Here is a 26372-nt window from a genome sequence, read left to right as displayed (position 1 = left end):
CCTAGCATGCGCCAAGGATTTGAATTCGCAACGTTGCCAATTGTTGAAAATTATTCGTATTTTTGGGGAATATAATATAGAATAAATTATCTTGAGTGCACAAGTTAACATAGCATTTCTGCTGAAACCCAAGTTAAAATGTTTTGGTAAAACAAATTTAAAAAAAAAATAGATAAAATAAAACAATATGTAATTATTTATCAATATATAAACACTACAATAACATTGTTGTTATTATTGGTATATTGAATAGTATAATATATATTTTTAATAATTAATTAATAAATCTGAAGTCAATAAATTTTGTCTTTTTAAATTGCCAATGCTTAAATTTGCTCAGGTTTCATCCCATGTAGCACCCATTGGAATTTTGCAACTAATTTGGCTGCAATCCTATTTTTATCAGATTTTAATAACTCTTGTGAATTCCTGCTCGATTACACTCAAATCTAGAAGCACTCGTAGTAATATTTTTACCAAAATAGTAACCCCAACCTTAAAAATCTTCAAGCGAGCCAAACTTCAATGTTTCTTCATCAATTTCAATGTTGTGGATGAGCTGAATCGATGAATTTCGTGTAGAATTGTATTCAATTTGCAAAATAAAAATTGAATTAATAAACACCTGGATGAAATGTCCGAATAAGTCTGTTTAGATTAATGTGAACCGTATCAGATTTTTTTTAGTGTTGAGTAGTTTAATGTTATGTATTTCACTTAGTATTGTAGATAAGTTAATACTGAAGCGAGTATAAATCGATTCATTTTATTTGTAATGTTATCAAGTACAATCCACATTAATTTTGTTTAGATTCAAGAATATTTAAAATTTAGTAATTTACCCAACCTCAAAAGCAATCATTTACGTTTTTTATATATAAGTTGAGTTGTGTAACAATTACACTGCCCAACAAACAAATCAATTATTTCTGTCATTTATATTTATTCAATTCCTATCAAGCTTGGGTTAACCAAAACGAGTATGACAAAGAAAAAAATTATTAGCTGTGTTTTTTCATTCATCTCAAAACAAAAATTCGCCTAATCTATGCGGCTGACCATTTTTTGTGCAGAATTTTGTACCATCAATAAGTAGTGCCACTGAAGCAAGCAATTTAGAAAACTGTCAGAATTAACCACTAGGAAGGCGTTGCCTTACATCAATACCACACTAGGACACACACATCTTTACAGACTTGGCAAAATAAGAGGGAGATTGACTGGGCCCGGATTATGCCCTCTCCGACTATCATTTGTTTGTCTCTCTTAATGATGTAAAGCTGGCTTTAAATGAAGTCTATAAAAATCCGTCTAGCTTGGAAGTTTCCTCAGTAGTAAAATAACTTAAAATAAAATATTTTGCACTAATAACAACAAAGATACTATGAAATTTACGATTACAGCAACGATCCGACTAAGAATGATGAAAATGTTGGATAATAGGCTATTTTGGAGCCCAAAATATATTCAGTGTTGGACAGTATTAACGGTGGGAACTATCGACTGAAAACAGTCGAAAGAGTCGATAGTCAAAAAACTAGCGACTGAAAATAGTAATTACTATTTTCAGTCAAATGTACGGTTCGACTGTTTGATCCAATTCGTGATATCAGATGAAGATGTACGAACCCTTTCCTGTATAAATTGTGGGAGATGAAAGGACGGAGATAATTGCTTGGAGCTGTTAATTTTATATGTGATTATATTTTCCAACGGTAGTATAAGCAAAACGGAGATGTACATATTCCTTTACTTACTAACTTTAAAAAAGAAAAGGAAAAAAATTACTGAATACTATTAACATGCAATTAATAATTTAATTTTAAACGAAGTAGAATTACTTTTATATTAGAATGTTCTGTGGATTTATAAAAAGGAATGGAATTTTTCTATGAAATGGAATAATACCCTTCAAATGTTTTATCGTATTTTAATATGTGAATTACTATTTTCAAATAATATAATAATTTAGTATAAATATAGACAATACAATAAATCTTAAATAAAACCTAAAAACTAAAGATGTACAATAACCATAACTAATAAATAAAAATTAAACATATACCTATAGAAAAAAAGACTAATTCATGACATAATTAAAAATGATCGTTCAATAACTACTAGAGCTTTTTTAAATAAAATAAATGTTTTTTTAATTATTGAACCGAATTATTTTTTAACAAAAATCGCGAGAGTAATCGAAATATTACCTATTATTGCCATAAAAAGAGTCAAAAGTATTTTGCTATTTTTCATTCACAATTTTAAGCTTTTTACCCTATTATATTAACAATCTTGTATATCATTCAAAAATGCTGCTATATTAATATATAATATATTGTTATATACAAACAAACTACCAATAAAATCATAAAACTATATATATTACATATAAATCTATGTAAGCATAAATTGGGTACATTTTTGTCAAGGTTGCGGCTAAGAAGACCAGAACGTTAAAAATCAGTTGAATGAAACTAGTAGAACCAAAAATAGTAACTAAAAGTACACGACTGAAACAGTCGATAATAAATAGTAACAAAATAAGTCGGACCGAAGATAGCGACTGAAAACAACCGACCGAAACAGTCACTGGTAAAAAGTAGTAAATCCAGTCGAACCAAAAATAGCGACGAAACAGTCGATTTAAGCCGATAGTATGGTCATATTGTCATGACAGTATTTTTAAACCTCCCTTAATCAACCATTAACGCAAATATCAATACGCAAACTTTAATTGAATCGATAACGACAATGTTTACTTTTCATTTTATAGGTGGATCTGATGGGACAAAACGTGTTCGACTATAGCCATCCATGCGATCACGAGGAAATCAGAGATATCCTATCGGCAAAGGCGTCTGACGACAGCGAGACGCCTAAGTCGTTCTTCATACGTCTAAAATGCACCCTCACCAGCAAGGGACGTTCGGTAAACCTGAAATCCGCCACCTACAAGGTAACTTTTATTGCGACTATTAATTAGGCTCGAAATAATTTTGACTCTGTAAATTTTTAGGTGATCCACTGCACTGGTCATATCATTAAAAACGAGGAGAATAAAGACACCAAGAAGGGCCAGTTAACCAGCTGTCTAGTCGCGGTGGGGCAACCCATTCCTCACCCTTCTAATATCGACACACCATTGCCTCGACAAACCTTCTTAACCAAACACGGGCTGGATATGAAATTCACCGATGCCGATGACGAATTGTAAGTTATAGATTAGGTGCTTGCATGGGTTCCAACCATTTTTTCATATTTCAAAGAGGCATTTATTGAGAAAAAATGGTAGAATATATAACGTATCAAAATATGTCCCACCATTTTTTTCTCAAGAACCTTAACGGACCAACAAGAACGATATTAGTTTGGTACTTCTTCAGTATTTCGACAGTGTCATCTTGTGAGTGCGCTGGTTCCAGCACTTTTATGAACACGCTACAAAAAAAACTTATTTTTAGTCTGTGGAGCATGGCAACCGCGATTGAGACGGTTCGGATCCAATAAGTCTTATAATTCATCGTCTTCTAATATATTTGGTGCTCCAAACAGTTCTTATTGTCGACATCAAAATGATCGCTCTTAAATCATTAAAATCATCACCACAGGTTTCTAAGAATGTTTGATCGGCTTCAACATATGATTTATTCAAACTAATCAAAAGTATTAAATGTCAAAAATGCGTTTATGACCATATATATGTCTATACACAGTGAAGAACACAATAATACTAAATGGTAGACTGTTTTTTATGTAGAAAATTGTTAAAACCATACATTGATACTTCACTATTTCACCGTTAAATATACCGATAAAAATACATGCAAGCACCTATTATTATGTTGTGTCTTATATCTCGTGTTATTAACTTGATATTTGTTTTAGTATGATGGATGTATTGGGATATACAACTGAAGATCTCATTGGCAAATCTGTTTATGATTACCATCACGCCATGGACAGCGACTCCATCGGGTCAGCCTTCAAGTGCCGTAAGTACCATTTTTTATTTAAAGAGCATGTAGATAAAATTAGTAGTTGTTACCGCAGTTCAAAACAAAAACACCAAAACCTTAAAAAAGGGTGACATGATTATAAATCAATAACAAACAAATGCCTGATTATTATCAATATTATACTAATAACTAATGTGAATTATCATGTTCTATTTTTATGATCTTTTTTGCATTCAGTGAGATGTATTAATAGATTATGGTACTAAAGTTTTAAATATATTTAGGTAACTTTTTGATACAATTTCATTTCAAAGGCTATATATACTTCTGGTGTTGTATATATCTTCATACTTCAATGTCCTCTTAGCCCTATTTCAATCTTACTTTATTCTTGTAGTACTCAATAGATCCTAAACCTTTTACACCATCAGTAACTAAAATACCGGTTACAAAGACAAACAAAAATCACAGTAAAATTTCGTACATACATCTAGCTTCCCCTAATCATAGAAAAACGGTGATTCAGATGATATATTTTGAATACGTTTAGTGTTAAATATCCTAACCACTATTCTGGTCTTAAATATTCGCAAGAACTATTCAATTGGATATATCAATATAATTTTTCGACAGTACTTACAGCATTATTCCTAGCTTTCTATATTTACATTTCTTTATGCAGTCTTATTATCCACGCCTACAATATACCTAATATTCTCATTGTAAATTAATATGTATAATTCATATTTATAGCATTATTGCCCTTACTCGTGTCTAATTGTTCTCAAAGTCCATGTGGAAATGCATTCAATATTACTGGGAATTCGCTATTGTTTTTTATCCACTCCTACACATCTGACGTTTCCAAATTTGTTTCCATCTCCAAAAATAGTGAAGCAAATTCTAAAAAAAATCGCTAAAATATATTAGTGGTTATCATTATATTTGCATATCTGGACTTTTGCCACTGCATGTGTGGAGCCTACACTTGGTTATTATATATTATATATTTTAAATTAACACAGCAAGTTATTGCATTGCTCATTTTCAAGTTGGCTTTGATTACTTCTCAAGTGATCATGGCTTCCTAGATTGTGTTAAGATTGTGTTATTTAAAAGTTACTCCATGGGCTATCGTTTTAATAGTCGTTTATATGTTTAAATTTATGTAAGCATCCCTTATACTAGAATTGTTATGTATTGATATTTCAACATTAGTCAAATAGAGCTAACGAAGAATAATTTAGATTTTTTTTAATATTCAAACTTATTTATTTGCCTATAGGGTTATTTATTATTAGGGAATATTATTTTAGGTAAATGAATAAAATATATGAATTATATATATATATATAATATCAAAATAAAGGCTGACTTGATTAAAATCAACAACAAAAAAGTACTAATTTATCAGAGCAATACTAATAACTGATGGGAATTATCCTGACCTTTTTTTTCGGATTTTTTCCGTTCAGTGAAACACGATAGGAAACTACACCACGATAGTTATATCGATAGAATATATTTATGTAATAAGGTAATATTATGATACAATTTCAATTAGTTCTTCATTTCATTGAAGTAATATGCACTTCTTCATATTTACCTCTAAGTTAATTATATATTAACAAATCTAAATGTAGTACGTATGTATTGTGTTACTGCTATTATTAATATATGTAACCAGATATTCTCATCTTTATAAATTAAAAATATACAACATAATTATAAATAGTATTGTCCTATGCTCGCCGCTTAAGTTGATTTTGAAAGCATTGCTGCATTCACTTGTATTTAATTTTTCCCATATCCCAGGTGGAAATTCATTTAATATTTCGGGGAAATCCTTATTGTTTTTGGCGGACTCCCACACAGCTGGCATCTCTAAATTCGTTTCCATTCTCAAAAATAATGAGGCAAATTCTAAAAAAGCAACCGTTAATATATTTTACTGGTTATCGTTTTATTATTTCCCCTACCTAGATTATTACCACTACAATTCCACACCAACACTTCATTGTTTCCATATTTTAAATTAACAGAAGTGATTGTGCTGTTATTTTCCAACTTGACTTCATTTTCTTCTTGAGTGATGGTGGCTTCATAGATTGTACGTAGGATATATGATTCCCATACCACGTGCGATATTATACAGGACGTTTTATTTGTGCATTCGATTTCGAAATGACTGCATGGGTTGTCGTTTAGATAGTCGTTGGTACGAAGAAATTCGTACCAGTATCCCTCGAGCTAACAAATAGTGGTGTATTGATAAATCAGAGTATATTATTTATAATGTGCAGCTACTTACGTAAATACCATTAAGCTGTGGCTCACCACCTTCGTATGGACAGTGAAAACATGTTACCACCACTGGATATATCAAGAGGAGGAGCCTGGCGAACATCCTGGGGATTAATGTTCCTGACAGATTCGGTTGTAATAATTTGAAAAAAACAAGATGCGGATGATGGATAATCTTTATCTTTCGTTACAGTACAATTATACAAATATAGTCACTGAAGAGCAATCTGTTCAAATAATTATGTTGTTTACCGTTAATACATTGGTGGGGCGAACATATTTTATGGAAAAAATCAATAGAGAAGCCTGTATATACGCATTATATATAGTTATAATGAATTACTATCAGTGAGACAGTAAACAGTGTATGGAAACAGTAGACAGTATACGTATATTTTGATGCTTATTGACACCAACAGAAATGCTCGAAGCAAATTTAAATTAATTTTGAAATATATAACAGGTCAATTGAAAAGTCCCCGGCCTATCATAGTAAAACCCATTTTCTTAGCAAAATTAGTTTTTTTTTATTCAACATAATTCCTTTCAAGGGTGATACACTGATTACAGCGACCCTCCAACTTTTCGATACCATTTTTGTAGTACGATTTGTCCTTTGCTTCAAAATAGGCCTCAGTTTCGGCGATCGCCTCTTCATTCGACGAAAATTTCTTCCCAGTGAGCATTGAAATCTGAGAACAGGAAATAGTCGCTGGGGGTCAGATCTGGAGAATACGGTGGATAAGGAAGCAATTCGAAGCCCAATTCATTGATTTTTGCCATCGTTTTCACTGACTTGTGACACGGTGCATTGTCTTGGTGAAACAGCACTTTCTTTTTCTTCAAATGCGACCGTTTTTCGGCGATTTCGCCCTTCAAACGGTCCAATAACGCTATGTAATAGTCGCTGTTGATGGTCCTTCCTTTTTCAAGGTAGTCAATGAAAATTATTCCATGCGCATCCCAAAATACAGACGCCATAACCTTGCCAGTCGACTGTTGCGTTTTCCCACGCTTTGGTGCGGGTTCATCGTATGTAGTCCACTCGGATGTCTGTCGATTACGCATCTTTTGAGATGTAACCTGTTATGAGGACCACTCCGAATTCTTTAAAAACTATATTGTCTCAGGTGTAAATTGATACGCTACTGTTTCATAACACCACTTTCGTTTCCCACATATTCATCGATTTTATTTTCAATTATCAACAGAATGGAACGGCACTTATTTATCATGAGTGATAGCGAATGTTATTTGAGGAGCCTTGAGTATCTCTTTTGTTGTTTACCTATGTTTTAGTGATGTTTGTGTTCGGTTAATAACATTTATTGAATAGTTGTAATAAAATATATGTAATTTTTTTTGTCACAATTTATCTTAATATATAAATAAATAAATTTTCCAATAAGTCGTTAGGGATCATTAAGAAATATTATCTAATTAATTAATCATAATAACTCGGAATTACCTAAAATACATTTACATATCGATAAAAATAATGGATTAAAATATAATAGGTACCAGGACAAAAACAACCATAAATCCCCATAGACTTTTTGTAATGAAATGCCAACTTGATAATTTTAATTGAAAAAGAAATAACGAGTCGTTTTAATTAACTTTCGGACGTAGGTGATTTTTTATCCAAAGTGATTTTTTGTGCGAAAATCTCCGAAGGCCCTTACGCTTTAAAATTTCCTACAGAGGTCTGGGAACTTTATATGCCGCCTTTTCTCAAAATTAGATTTTTATGCCTGTAGCTTTTGTCTGCTTCCTAATGTCAGTTTTGGGAGGAGGATTGGTGCGTTATTAAAAGCTTTTTTAGTGCCTACCAAAGTATCGGGTTTTATTGCTATTTTATGCTAACAGTAAAAATTATAATAACTTTCGAGTGTCGATGTTTAATTTTTTTTTAAAGGGCAGTAACTTCTGCTAAATAACGAGATATTAATTTATGATAAAAAACAAATACCAATGAATAATTTTAAAGTGTTTATAAGATACATGTTAACTATAAACTTTGCTAATATATTAATGACAGTAGTTAGATCCAACAATTGTTGTTTTCTGTTTTTATCATTATTTATTCTATTTTTTACTCTATAACTTATCTGTAGCTTTCAAAAGATAAACATGACATGGAAATAATTGGCAGGATATTGATTAAAATGATCTTTAGCTTCTGTTGTTTAATAGCAGTCATTGTCATTCATCAATCATCAGTCATTCTTTTTCTGGCTAGTTCCATAGGTATTGATGGTATATTTGCCATAATATTTACATTTCTTCTGGTATTTATGACAATTCATAATAAACAAGAAAACTGTGTTTGGTTATAAGGTACGTTTTAAGTTTAAAGTGTCTTAATATAATAATTATAGTAATTAACTTCAAGAATTGTTCATTTGTGCTTTTATGAATATTTATTTTATTTGTTACTCTCTAATTCATCCATAGGTATCAAAATATTATTTAGTTGTTTTGACAACTTCTAGGCATTCTTAGTCTTATACTGCAACTATACGCTCTTCCTTTTTATTTCCTTTATATGTTGTTGGTGTAAACATAACTGTTGTGTTATCAACAAATTAAATATAATTTCATTTAAAATTGTTTCTATAGTCCATTCCTTATAGTTTCACCCGATCGATAATTTTCTTAAAATAATTTTATCTCAGCGTTTGTTTTTCTTTCTCTATCAATTGAACACTTGTCTCTTCCTAACGATGCAATAATCAAAGTTGCTTTGTTAACAGAAGGTGTTATTTTTAGTTTTTATTTCAATATTTCTGTATAAACTACTAAACTCTTTCGTCTTTTTTACTAAATAGATTTGACTATAATATTCTATAATATAAAATCTGAATATTTAAGGTGTTTTTAAACCTTAGGTACAATATATTTTGAGTACCAATATATTGATGAAAATAAAAATGACTAATGTAAAAAACTTTTTAATACCAAACATTTTTTATATTCAGATCATTTTAAATATCACAAAAACTTTAACCAAATTTTAAGCTTTTAAATAATAAAATGAACTGGTATTTTTAAAAGCCTCAAATCTAATTTATTTCTTCTTTTTGGCAGAAACCATTAGGCTAAACTAACTGAAATAATCCGTTGGGATCTCGAATTCTCTTAATATATTCGACTGTTATCACATATTACAAATGCCATACAGAATGTACCAATGTCGTACGAAACAAACCTCTAAATTATCTTCATAGAACTTTTGAAACAATATCTTGTAGAATAATACAGTTTAAAAATATCAATATTCATGTTATAAAAATTAAAGTATTATTATAACGTCACCAACTAACATAGTTGAAATTAAATAAATATTAACATCATCTAGACATTATTAGAAGAAATTACAAAAAGGTGAAGGGGTCGCGATGAAATGGCGAAGGCGCCGTAGTAAATAATTATATTATTTTTGATATTATAAATAAACTTTAGTTTTGTAAATTTACTCTCACACAATTTTCTTAAAAAAGGGGATCCTAAAATGTAATTTCACATGTTTTATATTTACATATAGATTATTATTACTATGAAAAATAATATGTTCGATATAAAAATATCTGTAGTTCATATATTATTGCCGTTTCGTGTTTTCGGGGTAGATTTGCAATTTATGTGATGTTCGGTTCCGCCTCGTGTCCTAAAAGCCAGTCGGAAATTCACCGGCCCCCGCATAAATCGTTCCCGTTTTTATCTTTATTTCGCCGTAAAGGTCATGGAGAAAATAACACGATTTTCCTATTCCCCGTTTTAGTATCCCCGTACTATTAAATACAGAGAACAAACTTTTTTCCCGACGCTAGAGACGAAAATGCAATTGTCCGTCGGGGCGAGAGGAACTTTTGTTTGTTGTAAACAACCGAGGAAATTTATCGTTTGTTAAGTAAAAGTTGAAATGAGTTTTGCTCGACGCGATTCGCTTTATTGTTCTTACATATAAAAAAGAGAGAAGTGGAATACCGGCAATTTATTCGGTTCGGTATAATTTGTTTGGAATGATGTTCTTCCGTAATCCTTAATTTGGTTGATGATATGGCGAATGCGCCAGTTATACAAATTAATAGGAACATATGGGCTATTCTGGGAAATTAATTTGATTTAAAATGTTATGGATATGGCTTTATGCGGGCTCTAATAATATTTCTCAGAATGTTTGTCAGGAATGGTTGAATTCATTTAGGCCTCCCCATCTGTCAATTTTAATTTAGCCTAGTATAGCTACTGTTTTTTTTTTAATAATCTAACGAACAGATTGGAGTGTTTTCATGTTTTTCAGAGCTTTTTTTTCAACACCAATGCACAAATTTCGATAGTTATCTTATGTTAATTATATACTCACCTTTTGTTGTCTGTCTTTGCTAATGGTGAGCCTTGGATCATAATCCCATATCACAAAAATTTAATTTAATTAAATTGTTAATTTAGTGATTTGTTACCATTTATTAATTTTTTCTTCCATGTGTGCGATGTAGTTCATCCAGTCCAAAAGTGTTAATGTAGATAATGTTAATTTATACTTGTTATGATTTCTACTTGTCCAAATAATGTTTGATGGTATTTCTTTCTCGACCTGCATGTCTATTGTAATAATTATTTACCATACCCCATATTAATTTTTTTGAAGGCATTATCCATGACAAAGAGCGATGGTTCCTCCAAGTGCTTGCTCTTTAACAGTTGATTTTTAAACTAGAGCAAAAACATGTCCTGAGTCATTTCTCCATGGTAGTTGTCCTTTGACTTGGAAGAAAACTGTAACTAGTCGAGGAAAACGTCTTCGTGAGTTATCTTTACACCATTTGATTCCTTTAGTATCATTAATATAAAGGTATGCTCTCTAATGGCGTTTACATACAAATAATTAGTATAAAGTTAAACTCTCGTGTTCAGTGATATACGATTAATGTATTAGGTTAGTAATTAGTCAACATTTACTAAACTCTGACCATTGTTTCATTTTAGAAAGGCATTTATTGAGATAAATTTAATCTGGGAAAAACTGAAAGATCAATCAAAAATTTTTTCATAATTTTCTATAATCTTTTTCGTGTACGATTTGAGCCATGTATGTGTAATTGTAGCTAAGTATGTTTTCGAGACTAATAGTTTCCTCTAAAATAATTGTATTAAATTTTTTTTATCGAAAAAAACTACTCATTTTTTTCATACATTTTGTAACATTTATCGCGAATAGAGCGACATCAAGGTGACCTTCGAGTTTAAAATGAATTATACATTTTTCACACTGTATTTTGCCTTTTATTTGACGTCATCGTTGGCATGTATTGGCTGTTTTATTGGAAGATATATTTATAGTCCTGCCAAATTAAAATTTATGATGCAACGTTGCCGCACCAAATTTAACTTTCCGTTTATTTTGGCTCTGACAACAAAGTATAATTGTAAGTGAAATAATGAAACAAAAATAACCTTATAAAATATCATTTATTTTAACATCTAATGCATATTTATTGAAGGATTTAAACTACAGTTAATTAAAGAGCCACAATAGTTTAGAGTGAGAGTTGTGACATATGACAACGATGTCGACCAGTACCAACACAAATCGAATTTTATAGACCTAATTGAATACATGTTCGGGCTTATCAGACTTCGTTCTGTCTCTTTTTACCTAGAGTACGAAAAATGCTCCCAGTAAAAGAGATTTTACGTTTTTATAAACTGAATTTGGCAATACGTTCGACGGTGTCGATGACGTGCATTGACTGTTTTATTAGAAGGACTATATATCAAATCATAACATTGCATACTTATGGCTAATGAATTGGAAACTAATTACCATCTCATTTATGTGGGGAAAAAAAAAACAATTTTTTGAAAATTTTAAGGGATTTCGGTCCTTTTAACTGGATTTGTTTCAGGATCTTTATGCGATTTGCTTTTTATATAGACACTTCTAAAAATGAAAATTAGATTCTCGACTTTCCTTTTCCCCGTTCTCTTATCTGTGCCCTCCGTCGGCCTGGGATAATGGAGAATGGAGAGGCGCTGGCAGATTTTCACTTCCTTTAAAAGATTAATAATCAGCCATTAACTGTTCAGTAAATTTACCTCTAAGTATCTCGGAATTGGCCCCACTCTTATTTTCCGCCAAAGATAATGTTATTAATGGCGAGCTGTAAGGTTTTTTAATTTTAAGGGTTATTTTATTTCGATTTCTTTTGGAATTTTCTTTAAACTACCGCCGATTTTTTGGGTAATCTAATAATTTACTCGTTCCAAAAACTAATGTATCATCTCATTAGGTGAAGTATCATCGGTATCTTACAAAGAGCTAAATTATTTAGAGGTTAATAGGTGTGGCATTTTATTGAACATACATGGTATAATATAGAGATAATAAAATGCCACTTGTAATGAGGGTTGTTTTTATATTTCTCACCTTGGCAGCGTTAAGGGTTGTCATATCTGACTTTGGAAATGTGGAATTGTTGGACAAACCTTGGACATATTTCTTTCTTGAATCCATTCCACATCACGACAATGCAAACGCTCATCCGTCATACAATCCTGATTTGGCACCTAATAATATATTTTTTTATTCGTCCATTACGTCAGTTTGAATGGAAAAAGTATAAACATATATCTGTAAACTTAAATTTGATCGGTACTTTTTAGATTTTTTTAATAAGGTTGATGAAAATACATATTTAGGTTTAAGGCAAGATCTTTAGAAAATATTGTACGTTTTACGGTACTCAAAAATATACTATTTAAATATTTTCATCTTAGATAAACCCTATTATAAATGTCTGTTCATGTTAAAAACCTTCCCTTTTATCTGAGTTTTAAATAAAATCTAATTTATGGTAAACCAGTGAGCTTTTATAGGCCACTGTTTCGTATGTAGGGTATTTTACAGTAAAATATTTCCAGCACTATCTACATCTGGTTCATGGAAACTAACAAAAAAATACGAAAGCAGAAATAATTCTGTGCTTTATCAGTTGCTTTCATCAAACCGCTTAAATTAACTTAAATGTGTTTGTTCTGAGATTGAAAATTGTTTTTTATTGATCGTTATTATCGATGCTGGTATATACTAGCCCTTATTTTTGTTCGCTTCATTCGTTTCAATAAGTGAAGACGGATGTATTCGTTAGAACTGTGTCTAAACCAACCCTCTATCTTTATAAATAGTCGGGAAATTAAATCCCTTTGGTTGAGCCTGTGGGATATTCTATTAATATTATTTTTTTAGTTGTAATTAGAGTTTTGAGATTATTTTTTTCATATTTCACTGAGACTTTTGGATTCCAACTGTTATAGAGTATATTAATCTGATTCGTCATTTACATGCTTGGTTTCGATTTTTCCTTTTTGATTCATATGTATTACAGAATTGCATTTTTTTTATAACATCTTTATTAGATACACTTAGTACAATCTTAATCAAAATTAATTTATTACTACATTTCATTTGTACTTGGATTAATTCACAAGCAAGACGAGTGCGAGAAAATACATCAGTATGTATTCCTCGATTATAACATTATAATAACTTATAGTTATAGTTTACACTAAAGGTATACACTTTATATAGGTTCGTATGGTGTGGTTCGCTTCAATCTCCTGACATCCTGCTCGCTGTCCGGCAGTTGTATTGCTTCCACGTTAGTATGATTTAGTAATCTTATTTCGTGTTTCAAGGCGAAATCTTGGATAACGTCGCAAATCCATTTGTTCTTTTTTGGTTACGTAGCGATAGGCACTGGTAATCAATCGAGTTGAAAGTATCTTCCGTATTAACCACTATAGTTGTTTTACTTTGGTTCTAATGTGTTTTGCTTTTTGTCTAACGTGATGTAGAATTGCATATGGTGGGAAAAAATCTCAATATGTCAGGGCCTTCTCGTTCCAAAAGTGGAAAAATAGATATGAAACGTGCTCTAACAGATGCTGAATTATTATAAATTTTGGGGAACGGAAGTTCGAGTGATGAAAATTCGGAGGCAGATCCCGATGAATATACAAATTAGAAGGTGAAGACATGATATTGAAATCAAGTCTAAACCTTTTCCTGTTATAAATTATAACAAGTATATGAGTGCCATCGATAGGCACGATCAAATGCTTGCTTATCACCCGTGTCAATAAAAAAACGATCAGATGTCCCTCTAAAATTTTCGTACATATTTTACAGCTCATGATGATTAATGCCTATCAATTTTACAATAAATATTCAGGCAATTCCGTCCAAACCTACTTCCAGAGCGGTTATCAGCGAACATGTTTTGAAAATACGAGAAGAAAGCAGCAGATGTAATGAGAAAGCAGTGTAAAAATTGCTATTTTCAAAAAAAAAGAAGACACTATTTATGCATGTCCTAAAAATCCTGGTTACTGTTTAGACCGCCCAAAAATTAGTCATGAGTGACCTCTTATGATTTATCTGAATAGGGTTTTTATTTATTTTGTGAGTTTTAATAAAAATTTGTATTAGCTTATAGTCGTTCATTTATTTCTATGGAGTTCTATATTTACTTGTATAGATATTTTGTTGGTTTGTAGTAAGATTTCCTTAGTTATTTTTTTTTTCATTTTTCTGCCAAATATTTTTCATCTTATTTTAGTAATTGATTCATTCCCATTATATATATACATATATATATATATATATATATATATATATATATATATATATATATATATATATGTATACATATATATATATATATATATATATATATATAATTTAAAATTTTAAATAAAAATTTAGATTGAGGAATATTTATTAACCCGAAGCTACATCAGCAAAAGACAACTTAGAAAAGAACAACTTAGACATTTTAACAAACACGGTAACTACATTAGAACAGTTCGGTATAAATTAGGTCCCTAAACTGTTCGGGCAAACAAAAGGATTTGCCGAAAGGTATTCCGTCAGCTTTTTCTGTTTTATAACCCCATCGGTCCAACTTTATTTCTCGCCCCGACTACGGTCGCCCGCTCTGTCCTAGAATTACATCGGAATCCCCGATTTTGAGACACTGCTAGAGTCCCACGGATTAACCGGGATAATCTCCCGTCGGATATGTTGTTTTGCGTAGTTCGCAACAATTGCAAATAATTAGATGGGGTAATGGACTTCGAATGACCCCTTCCGGAAAGGTTTGATCGCTTTTAACCGTCCGTACGTGTTCTCGTAGTCGAACAACTACCGTCTTGCCGATATCCCGAAGGAGTGGAGGCTATTATCTTGCTTAAGCCTTTTATGGCTATTCCACTCAATTAAAGACGTTACTATTTCCGACCTACACTAGTTTGTTTTTATGTCGTTTCTTCTTTAAGTAAAGCATTACATTGAAAGCATTATATTGAATGAAGCTGAAGCATTGTCTTGATTTGGAATATTAACAAAAATATAAAGTTGAGAAAAAATTATCAGAAAAACAAAAACATATAAACTAAAAGACATTCAGTTGTCGATATATAAAAATAAATAGTCATCTACGAAACTTCCTCGAAGTTGCTTTTTGTCGGGAAGTCACATAGTTCGGGGAAGAAGATTATACTTTTCGCCTCTCTCATACGTGCTTCCGTTGTACAAAGACTTTGCGATATAAATTTCGGGTTAGCAATATATCCTAGCGGGTACAATTCCTTGCGGACGACCCCTACCCTGTCCAAAAAACAACTGAACATAAATTTAATTTTCGACTTTTCCATTCTCGCCCTCCAAGGTCGGTGGTGGTGGTATCCTTATTGCGGGTCCTCCTCTAAACTGTGACAGTTTAACTGAAGTCGTAACTCTTATTGCTTCTTGCTTTAATCTAAGATGAATTAAATTTGATCACGTTGCATTTCTTGCCTTTTCGGCCATTTATTTTAAATTAGTATTGCCTCGTATAACATTGAGTGTGATACTTGATCATAAATTATTTCCAATTACTTTGAAATACATTCATTTAATGTGTTTTGTTTAATTTATTTGTATAGCTATTAAGTAGCCACAATTAATTATATTCAGTTTATCCAGTTATTACAGTGGGTGGCCAAATTATTATAGACTATATTGAGGGTCATTGGAGGTTTATCTGTACAGCAGCTTTAATTAGTTATTACAACGATTATTAGGTACATATTTTATTTTAAACAATTTTTTTGTGTCAAAAATCGTAAGTTTGATTATTTTTTAATTTTTAATGAGGTCCTTATTTATTTTTTGAACTCGGTGCAATTTATTGTAAATTATTTTACCATATCAGTTGGGCTTCAACATTGAGTTGGCTACAAATATATACGATTTAATACGCAGTAACACCCTCTGTTGTAAATTCTTTAAAACTAATTTAAATGCTGTAAAAAGATACCCGAAATAATGCAAGATATGTTATGAAAAATAATAGATACTTTGAATGCAACAAATATCTTCTAATTTACAGACAATACTTTACGATATTCGTTTAGTTATGTTCATTGAAATAACAGGTCAATCGAAAAGTCTCCGGGTTACCATAGTAAAATAATTTTTTTACCAAAATTTTTTTTAACATAATTCCCTTCAAGGGTGATGAGGCCAACTTTTCGATACCATATTTGTAGTACGATTTGTTCTTTGCTTCAAAATAGGCCAGTTTCTTCTCCTTAGCCGATCTCCTCTTCATTCGAGGAAAATTTCTTCCCAGCGAACATTCTTTTGAGATCTGAGAACAGGAAATAGTCGCTGGGGGCCAGATCTGGGCAATACGGTGGATGAGGAAGCAATTCGAAGCCCAATTTATGGATTTTTGTCATCGTTTTCATTGACTTGTAACACGGTGCATCGTCTTGGTGAAGCAGCACTTTCTTTTCCTTCAAATGCGGCAGTTTTTCGGCGATTTAGTCCTTCAGACGGTCCAATACCGCTATGTAAAAGTCGTTGTTGATGGTCATCCCTTTTTCAAGATAGTCAATGAAAATTATTCTCTGCGCATCCCAAAATACAGACGCCATAACCTTGCCAGCTGGCTGTTGCGTTTCCCCACGTTTTGGAGCAGATTCATCGTGTGCAGTCCACTCGGATGAGTGTCCATTGTCACATATCGACGCAAAAACTCATGTTTATTAGGCTTGATCATCTCCAAACACTGCTCCGAATCATCGACTCCCCGTTATTTTTGGTCAAAAGTGAGCTCGCGCGGCACCCACTTTGCACGGTGTCTCATACCCAAATATTCGTGAATGGTGTGATGTACACGTTTAATTGATATCTTTAGAGTGTCTGCTATAGTCATTCAATTTCAATTTAAGGTCATTCAAAATCATTTTGTGGATTTTTTTAATGTTTTCGTCGGTAACAACCTTTTTTGGCCTCCACTGCGTTTACCGTCTTCGGTGCTCATTTCGCAACGCCTAAACATAGCATACCAATCCTTGATGGTTGATTTTCTTGGGGCAGTGTCCGAAAACTCGGCATCAAGTCGGATTATTAGTTTGTGAATTATAGCATTTCATGAGTGAAGCAACTTTTGTTATTGTGAAAAAAAAATAGATAAAAAGGAATTTCGCATGTTGATAAAATATTACTTTTTGAACGCAAAAAAATACAGTTGAAGCAAAAACTCGGCGTTGTTTTTGGTCAAAAGTGAGCTCGCGCGGTACCCACTTTGCACAGAGCTTTCTCATACCTAAATATTCGAGAATGATATGATATGCATATTCATTCGATATCTTCAGAGTGTCTGTATTTTGTTTTATTTCAATTTAAGGTCACTGAAAATCATTTTGTGGATTTTTTAAATGTTTTCGCCGGTAACAACCACTTTTGGGCGTCTACAGCGTTCACCGTTTTTGCTGCTTATTTGACCACGTCTAAATTTAGCATACCAATCCTTGATGGTTGATTTTCTTGGGGCAGTGTCCGAAAACTCGGCATCAAGTCAAGTTTTTGTTTCAACTGTGTTTTTTCCCTTCAAAATGCAATATTTTATCAACACGCGAAATTCCTTTTAATCCATTTTTTCACAATAACAAAAGGTGCTTCTCTCAAAATGCTATAATTCACATACTAATAATCCGACAGCTATCAAATTTATACAGGCATCTTTTGAGGGTTAGGATTAACTAAAAAACATATGGATTTAATTCTAGTAGCGCCATCTATGTGTGAGGACTTTTCAATTGACCTGTTATATATAAAAATTCTTTTCAGGGTATGTGTCTCGGAAATTAATTAATAAATGACACTAAACTTCTATGGCTGTTCCATTTAACTCGAAAGATTCCACCCGACTGTTTTGCCAACGCAATACGCGAAAGGGTTTTGATTAAAGGGGACAAATTGCATTGCGGAGTTGTGTATAATTTACATTTGTTTCGGTGCGAGTTGGAACCGGGTATTTTGTTATTTTCAAATTAAATTCGGAACGTAATTTATACAGAATAAACGAGAAAAAAAAATTTTACCCATTCGAGACGTATGGCGAGATTTAAATGAGAGTTGTAAGTTCAATGACCCTCTAAAAGTATCATCATAAGGACACTGAGACTTTCTCTCCAAAAAGCGTTAAAAAACTTTTAATCCAGGATATTGAATCCAATATTGTCCATGACTCGCTTTATATTCCATTATTAATAACAATTTTTAATGAAAATTCGTTAAATAACTTTGAAATAAAGGAACATTTTTAATTAATCTACTTGATCACGAAGGTAATTAATATATTTAACTTATTAACGAAGGAATACTAACCGTTCTAATAATCGGTTTTTTAAGTGTTATTTTATACAGTTAACACATAATTAAGTGAATTGTTTCTTACCCTATTGTAAAAACTGAAACCGGCCTTTTTTGCGGAGACCTTTGAGAGAATTGTAGGAAATAGATGTCTTCATTATCCCACCTATAGCCAAGCTTAGCTAATTTCCTCAAAGCTATAGTTTTTTGAGGAGAACACGTGGCAGACCTAGAGATTGTGCTGATTATTGTGCTACATTAATACAGTTAGTTTTATAGTAGAGGATTTATTGAAAGTTCGTGTTTCAGAACTATGAAATTGAAGTCATATATTAGAACACTACTTATAAAGATTGTGTGCAAGGTCGCTACACCTAAAAATTAACTATAGCGTATTAAAAGTTATTCTGTAAATACGTCATTGAAATTTGAGATGTCAAAACGTCGTGATGTTGCCGCATCAACTCTGAGTTTCGGTTCAGTTTGACAGGCTTTGACACACAACAAAATTCTAATCTAAAAAGCGTTAAAAAACTTTTAATCCAGGATATTGAATCCAATATTGTCCATGACTCGCTTTATATTCCATTATTAAATTAGTGTCCAGTGACAAAGTATTTTTTTAAATATAATAACAATTTTTAATGAAAATTCGTTAAATAACTTTGAAATAAAGGAACATTTTTAATTAATCTACTTGATCACGAAGGTAATTAATATATTTAACTTATTAAAGAAGGAATACTAACCGTTCTAATAACATATACAGTTAACACATAATTAAGTGAATTGTTTCTTACCCTATTGTAAAAACTGAAACCGGCCTTTTTTGCGGAGACCTTTGAGAGAATTGTAGGAAATAGATGTCTTCATTATCCCACCTATAGCCAAGCTTAGCTAATTTCCTCAAAGCTATAGTTTTTTGAGGAGAACACGTGTCAGACCTAGAGATTGTGGTGATTGTTGTGCTACATTAATACAGTTAGTTTTATAGTAGAGGATTTATTGAAAGTTCGTGTTTCTGAACTATGAAATTGAAGTCATATATTAGAACACTACTTAATATAAAGATTGTGTGCAAGGTCGCTACACCTAAAAATTAACTATAGCGTATTAAAAGTTATTCTGTAAATACGTCATTGAAATTTGAGATGTCAAAACGTCGTGATGTTGCCGCATCAACTCTGAGTTTCGGTTCAGTTTGGCTTTGACACACAACAAAATTCTAATCTAAAAAGCGTTGAAAAACTTTTATTCCAGGATATTGAATCCAATATTGTCCATGACTCGCTTTATATTCCATTATTAAATTAGTGTCCAGTGACAAAGTATTTTTTTAAATATAATAACAATTTTTAATGAAAATTCGTTAAATAACTTTGAAATAAAGGAACATTTTTAATTAATCTACTTGATCACGAAGGTAATTAATATATTTAACTTGTTAAAGAAGGAATACTAACCGTTCTAATAATCGGTTTTTTAAGCGTTATTTTATACAGTTAACACATAATTAAGTGAATTGTTTCTTACCCTATTGTAAAAAGTGAAACCGGCCTTTTTTGCGGAGACCTTTGAGAGAATTGTAGGAAATAGATGTCTTCATTATCCCACCTATAGCCAAGCTTAGCTAATTTCCTCAAAGCTATAGTTTTTTGAGGAGAACACGTGGCAGACCTAGAGATTGTGGTGATTGTTGTGCTACATTAATACAGTTAGTTTTATAGTAGAGGATTTATTGAAAGTTCGTGTTTCTGAACTATGAAATTGAAGTCATATATTAGAACACTACTTATAAAGATTGTGTGCAAGGTCGCTACACCTAAAAATTAACTATAGCGTATTAAAAGTTATTCTGTAAATACGTCATTGAAATTTGAGATGTCAAAACGTCGTGATGTTGCCGCATCAACTCTGAGTTTCGGTTCAGTTTGGCTTTGACACACAACAAAATTCTAATCTAGAAAGCGTTAAAAAACTTTTATTCCAGGATATTGAATCCAATATTGTTCATGACTCGCTTTATATTCCATTATTAAATTAGTGTCCAGTGACAAAGTATTTTTTTAAATATAATAACAATTTTTAATGAAAATTCGTTAAATAACTTTGAAAAGAAGGAACATTTTTAATTAATCTACTTGATCACGAAGGTAATTAATATATTTAACTTATTAACGAAGGAATACAAACCGTTCTAATAATCGGTTTTTTAAGTGTTATTTTATACAGTTAACACATAATTAAGTGAATTGTTTCTTACCCTATTGTAAAAACTGAAACCGGCCTTTTTGACCTTTGAGAGAATTGTAGGAAATAGATGTCTTCATTATCCCACCTATAGCCAAGCTTAGCTAATTTCCTCAAAACTATAGTTTTTTGGGGAGAACACGTGGCAGACCTAGAGATTGTGCTGATTATTGTGCTACATTAATACAGTTAGTTTTATAGTAGAGGATTTATTGAAAGTTCGTGTTTCAGAACTATGAAATTGAAGTCATATATTAGAACACTACTTATAAAGATTGTGTGCAAGGTCGCTACACCTAAAAATTAACTATAGCGTATTAAAAGTTATTCTGTAAATACGTCATTGAAATTTGAGATGTCAAAACGTCGTGATGTTGCCGCATCAACTCTGAGTTTCGGTTCAGTTTGGCTTTGACACACAACAAAATTCTAATCTAAAAAGCGTTGAAAAACTTTTATTCCAGGATATTGAATCCAATATTGTTCATGACTCGCTTTATATTCCATTATTAAATTAGTGTCCAGTGACAAAGTATTTTTTTAAATATAATAACAATTTTTAATGAAAATTCGTTAAATAACTTTGAAATAAAGGAACATTTTTAATTAATCTACTTGATCACGAAGGTAATTAATATATTTAACTTATTAACGAAGGAATACTAACCGTTCTAATAATCGGTTTTTTAAGTGTTATTTTATACAGTTAACACATAATTAAGTGAATTGTTTCTTACTCTATTGTAAAAACTGAAACCGGCCTTTGCTTGACCTTTGAGAGAATTGTAGGAAATAGATGTCTTCATTATCCCACCTATAGCCAAGCTTAGCTAATTTCCTCAAAACTATAGTTTTTTGAGGAGAACACGTGGCAGACCTAGAGATTGTGCTGATTATTGTGCTACATTAATACAGTTAGTTTTATAGTAGAGGATTTATTGAAAGTTCGTGTTTCTGAACTATGAAATTGAAGTCATATATTAGAACACTACTTAATATAAAGATTGTGTGCAAGGTCGCTACACCTAAGAATTAACTAGAGCGTATTAAAAGTTATTCTGTAAATATGTCATCGAAATTTGAGATGTCAAAACGTCGTGATGTTGCCGCATCAACTCTGAGTTTCGGTTCAGTTTGGCTTTGACACACAACAAAATTCTAATCTAAAAAGCGTTGAAAAACTTTTATTCCAGGATATTGAATCCAATATTGTCCATGACTCGCTTTATATTCCATTATTAAATTAGTGTCCAGTGACAAAGTATTTTTTTAAATATAATAACAATTTTTAATGAAAATTCGTTAAATAACTTTGAAAAGAAGGAACATTTTTAATTAATCTACTTGATCACGAAGGTAATTAATATATTTAACTTATTAAAGAAGGAATACTAACCGTTCTAATAATCGGTTTTTTAAGTGTTATTTTATACAGTTAACACATAATTAAGTGAATTGTTTCTTACCCTATTGTAAAAACTGAAACCGGCCTTTTTTGCGGAGACCTTTGAGAGAATTGTAGGAAATAGATGTCTTCATTATCCCACCTATAGCCAAGCTTAGCTAATTTCCTCAAAACTATAGTTTTTTGAGGAGAACACGTGGCAGACCTAGAGGTTGTGGTGATTATTGTGCTACATTAATACAGTTAGTTTTATAGTAGAGGATTTATTGAAAGTTCGTGTTTCTGAACTATGAAATTGAAGTCATATATTAGAACACTACTTAATATAAAGATTGTGTGCAAGGTCGCTACACCTAAAAATTAACTATAGCGTATTAAAAGTTATTCTGTAAATACGTCATCTAAATTTGTGATGTCAAAACGTCGCGATGTTGCCGCATCAACTCTGAGTTTCGGTTCAGTTTGGCTTTGACACACAACAAAATTCTAATCTAAAAAGCGTTAAAAAACTTTTATTCCAGGATATTGAATCCAATATTGTTCATGACTCGCTTTATATTCCATTATTAAATTAGTGTCCAGTGACAAAGTATTTTTTTAAATATAATAACAATTTTTAATGAAAATTCGTTAAATAACTTTGAAATAAAGGAACATTTTTAATTAATCTACTTGATCACGAAGGTAATTAATATATTTAACTTGTTAAAGAAGGAATACTAACCGTTCTAATAATCGGTTTTTTAAGCGTTATTTTATACAGTTAACACATAATTAAGTGAATTGTTTCTTACCCTATTGTAAAAACTGAAACCGGCCTTTGCTTGACCTTTGAGAGAATTGTAGGAAATAGATGTCTTCATTATCCCACCTATAGCCAAGCTTAGCTAATTTCCTCAAAACTATAGTTTTTTGGGGAGAACACGTGGCAGACCTAGAGGTTGTGGTGATTATTGTGCTACATTAATACAGTTAGTTTTATAGCAGAAGATTTATTGAAAGTTCGTGTTTTTGAACTATGAAATTGAAGTCATATATTAGAACACTACTTATAAAGATTGTGTGCAAGGTCGCTACACCTAAAAATTAACTATAGCGTATTAAAAGTTATTCTGTAAATACGTCATTGAAATTTGAGATGTCAAAACGTCGTGATGTTGCCGCATCAACTCTGAGTTTCGGTTCAGTTTGGCTTTGACACACAACAAAATTCTAATCTAAAAAGCGTTAAAAAACTTTTATTCCAGGATATTGAATCCAATATTGTCCATGACTCGCTTTATATTCCATTATTAAATTAGTGTCCAGTGACAAAGTATTTTTTTAAATATAATAACAATTTTTAATGAAAATTCGTTAAATAACTTTGAAATAAAGGAACATTTTTAATTAATCTACTTGATCACGAAGGTAATTAATATATTTAACTTGTTAAAGAAGGAATACTAACCGTTCTAATAATCGGTTTTTTAAGCGTTATTTTATACAGTTAACACATAATTAAGTGAATTGTTTCTTACCCTATTGTAAAAACTGAAACCGGCCTTTTTTGCGGAGACCTTTGAGAGAATTGTAGGAAATAGATGTCTTCATTATCCCACCTATAGCCAAGCTTAGCTAATTTCCTCAAAACTATAGTTTTTTGGGGAGAACACGTGGCAGACCTAGAGATTGTGGTGATTATTGTGCTACATTAATACAGTTAGTTTTATAGTAGAGGATTTATTGAAAGTTCGTGTTTCTGAACTATGAAATTGAAGTCATATATTAGAAAACTACTTAATATAAAGATTGTGTGCAAGGTCGCTACACCTAAAAATTTAAACTTATAGTACATCTAAAAACTACAGTTAATTATACAGCCACAATAGTTTATAGGTTAGGGTTATAACCTGTTAACACTATTGATGTCAAGAATTTTACATACGTCTGACAACCGGACGACTTTGACAGGCTTATTCGTTTGCGCATTCGAACTACTCAGACAGCATTGCGTCTCTTTTTAATTAGAAGGAAAATATTGTATGATTCTGAAACGAATTTACAAATTACGACAGACAATACATTAAACATCTTGATGACGTATGTACAAAACACTTTGAATAGGCTATATTATTGTAATCCAATGTATTGTAGACTAATTCCCATTTTCGTGATAAAATACTATCCTTAGTGTTTTCGCAACTATGCATATGTGAATGTAAAGGGAATGTAAAGGGGTGGTGTCAGCTTTCTTTCTAAACATAACAAAAAAATACTGAAAAATTCGAAGTATTTGACCCAAAATAGAAATTCACATCTCGATTTTACCTCTGATTGGGTGATTCGGGTTGGGACTTAATTTGTCGTGACAATACCCTTCTAATTCGATTGCTACGTTCTACGTGGTTAGAAACACGGAGCTTTCTAAATTGTGTGTGCTCTAAAATCGAATTGTTGGACTTGCAGTCAAAATATTTGATTTCTGATTGATGCGTTCTCCATCTGAATCGATATTTTACCAGGTGATTTCAACAAGTAATGGGTATCATAATCAAGTTTCAATTTTTTGTTGATGTTTTGATAAGCATGCCTAAGAAATATTGGTCGTTTACTTTTTATCAATTGTTGAAAGAATAATACGTTTCTTGATGGTGATTTCATGCGTCAAGTGATATAGTTAGGTTTTTGTCATTTCGTCCCAACGAAAAATTAACATGGGCAGATTTGAAGCTATTAAGCTGTATTTTGCAGTCTCTAGTCCATTATCTTGTTGACTTTCTACAGCCTTAGGCAGAGATATATTTTGCCACGATAAATGTGTCGTCGGCAAATGTTCTTAGTACTATTTCTTTTTTTGCTGTTGCTCAGTAGTGTAGAGCAGATACAGGAGTAGCCCCACGAAATTACTCAGGTGAATACACTTTTAAAAATTCAAAATAAAAAACCTACTTATTTTTTGATTTTTTAAAATTGTTGACGATACTAAGCAAAAACTATTTCGAAAAAATTCACTCGGTAAAAACCCAGTTTCTGGGAAACTGTTCAGATCATCTGATTAAACTTAGTGCGGGCACGAATAAATCTTTTCCGAAGTTCCCCGTTCTGGCCGAATATACGCAAATTAAATTATGGTAATGGTTTTTGGTCGCTCTTAATCAACGATATTCGGTGGGGACTCTCGACGATATTGTTGACTGAATACGGTTTTGTGTGTTGGGATGGAGGGCCCGGTAATAAAAGCCTAAGCGCCGTAATAAGCTTCTAAATTCTGCGAATGTTGAGTCTTTGTCTCTAGGAGGCACGTGCTCCATTTCGAAAGGGAACTTACCTGGAAATGCGATCCGTTTTCAGGGTGCTTATTTTACCGAATTTAGATAATATGCAAAGGGTATATTCGTATCGATAATGTATCGTCATATACAGGGTGTTTATTTGGGAAAGTGTTATTAAGTGACTTGACATTTTAATTATTTTTTAGTCAAAAATTGCATTTCCATCCTTGCAAAATTGAATTCATACAAATTTTTTTTTTATTACTCTTCGTGAGTCCACAATCTGCCCTATTGGCAATAAGTATTTCTTATGTCTATATTATATATACATGGCATGTAGAAAATCACTTCATTAAGCAATCTTCTGTATAAAATATTATCTTAATTAATTAGTCTTATTCTAATGCTTATTCTAAACTCTACATATGTCCAGTAATCAGATCAGGTGATGTTAAACGTTTTAGTCTACGCACTTCACTATCACGTCGCAT

The 26372-nt window shown here is 31.7% G+C and overlaps 2 protein-coding genes across 5 annotated transcripts in view; one reads left to right on the top strand and one right to left on the bottom strand.

Moving 5' to 3' along the window:
* Positions 1-26372, top strand: part of LOC143201165 (hypoxia-inducible factor 1-alpha) — a 377382-nt gene that overhangs the window by 143473 nt on the left and 207537 nt on the right. For all 4 annotated transcript variants that reach the window (XM_076412063.1, XM_076412061.1, XM_076412065.1 and 1 more), the window contains exons 4-6: positions 2777-2959; positions 3020-3213; positions 3889-3995. In XM_076412063.1, the coding sequence (XP_076268178.1) occupies positions 2777-2959; positions 3020-3213; positions 3889-3995 (484 nt within the window). The remainder of the gene's footprint in view (positions 1-2776; positions 2960-3019; positions 3214-3888; positions 3996-26372) is intronic.
* Positions 5529-6397, bottom strand: LOC143201166 (uncharacterized). The gene is made up of 3 exons (XM_076412066.1): positions 6271-6397; positions 5939-6209; positions 5529-5882 (listed from the first exon to the last, which is right to left on the bottom strand). The coding sequence occupies exons 1-3, from the start codon at positions 6364-6366 to the stop codon at positions 5659-5661; spliced, it is 591 nt and encodes a 196-aa protein (XP_076268181.1). The 5' UTR covers positions 6367-6397; the 3' UTR covers positions 5529-5658.

This window comes from Rhynchophorus ferrugineus, unplaced genomic scaffold (genome assembly GCF_030347505.1).
Source record: "Rhynchophorus ferrugineus isolate W39M unplaced genomic scaffold, kcgeb_rfMv2 rfM8, whole genome shotgun sequence".
NCBI lineage: Eukaryota > Metazoa > Arthropoda > Insecta > Coleoptera > Curculionidae > Rhynchophorus > Rhynchophorus ferrugineus.
The sequence above is the reverse complement of the archived record's forward strand: the minus strand, read 5'-3'. Positions and strand labels throughout refer to the sequence as shown.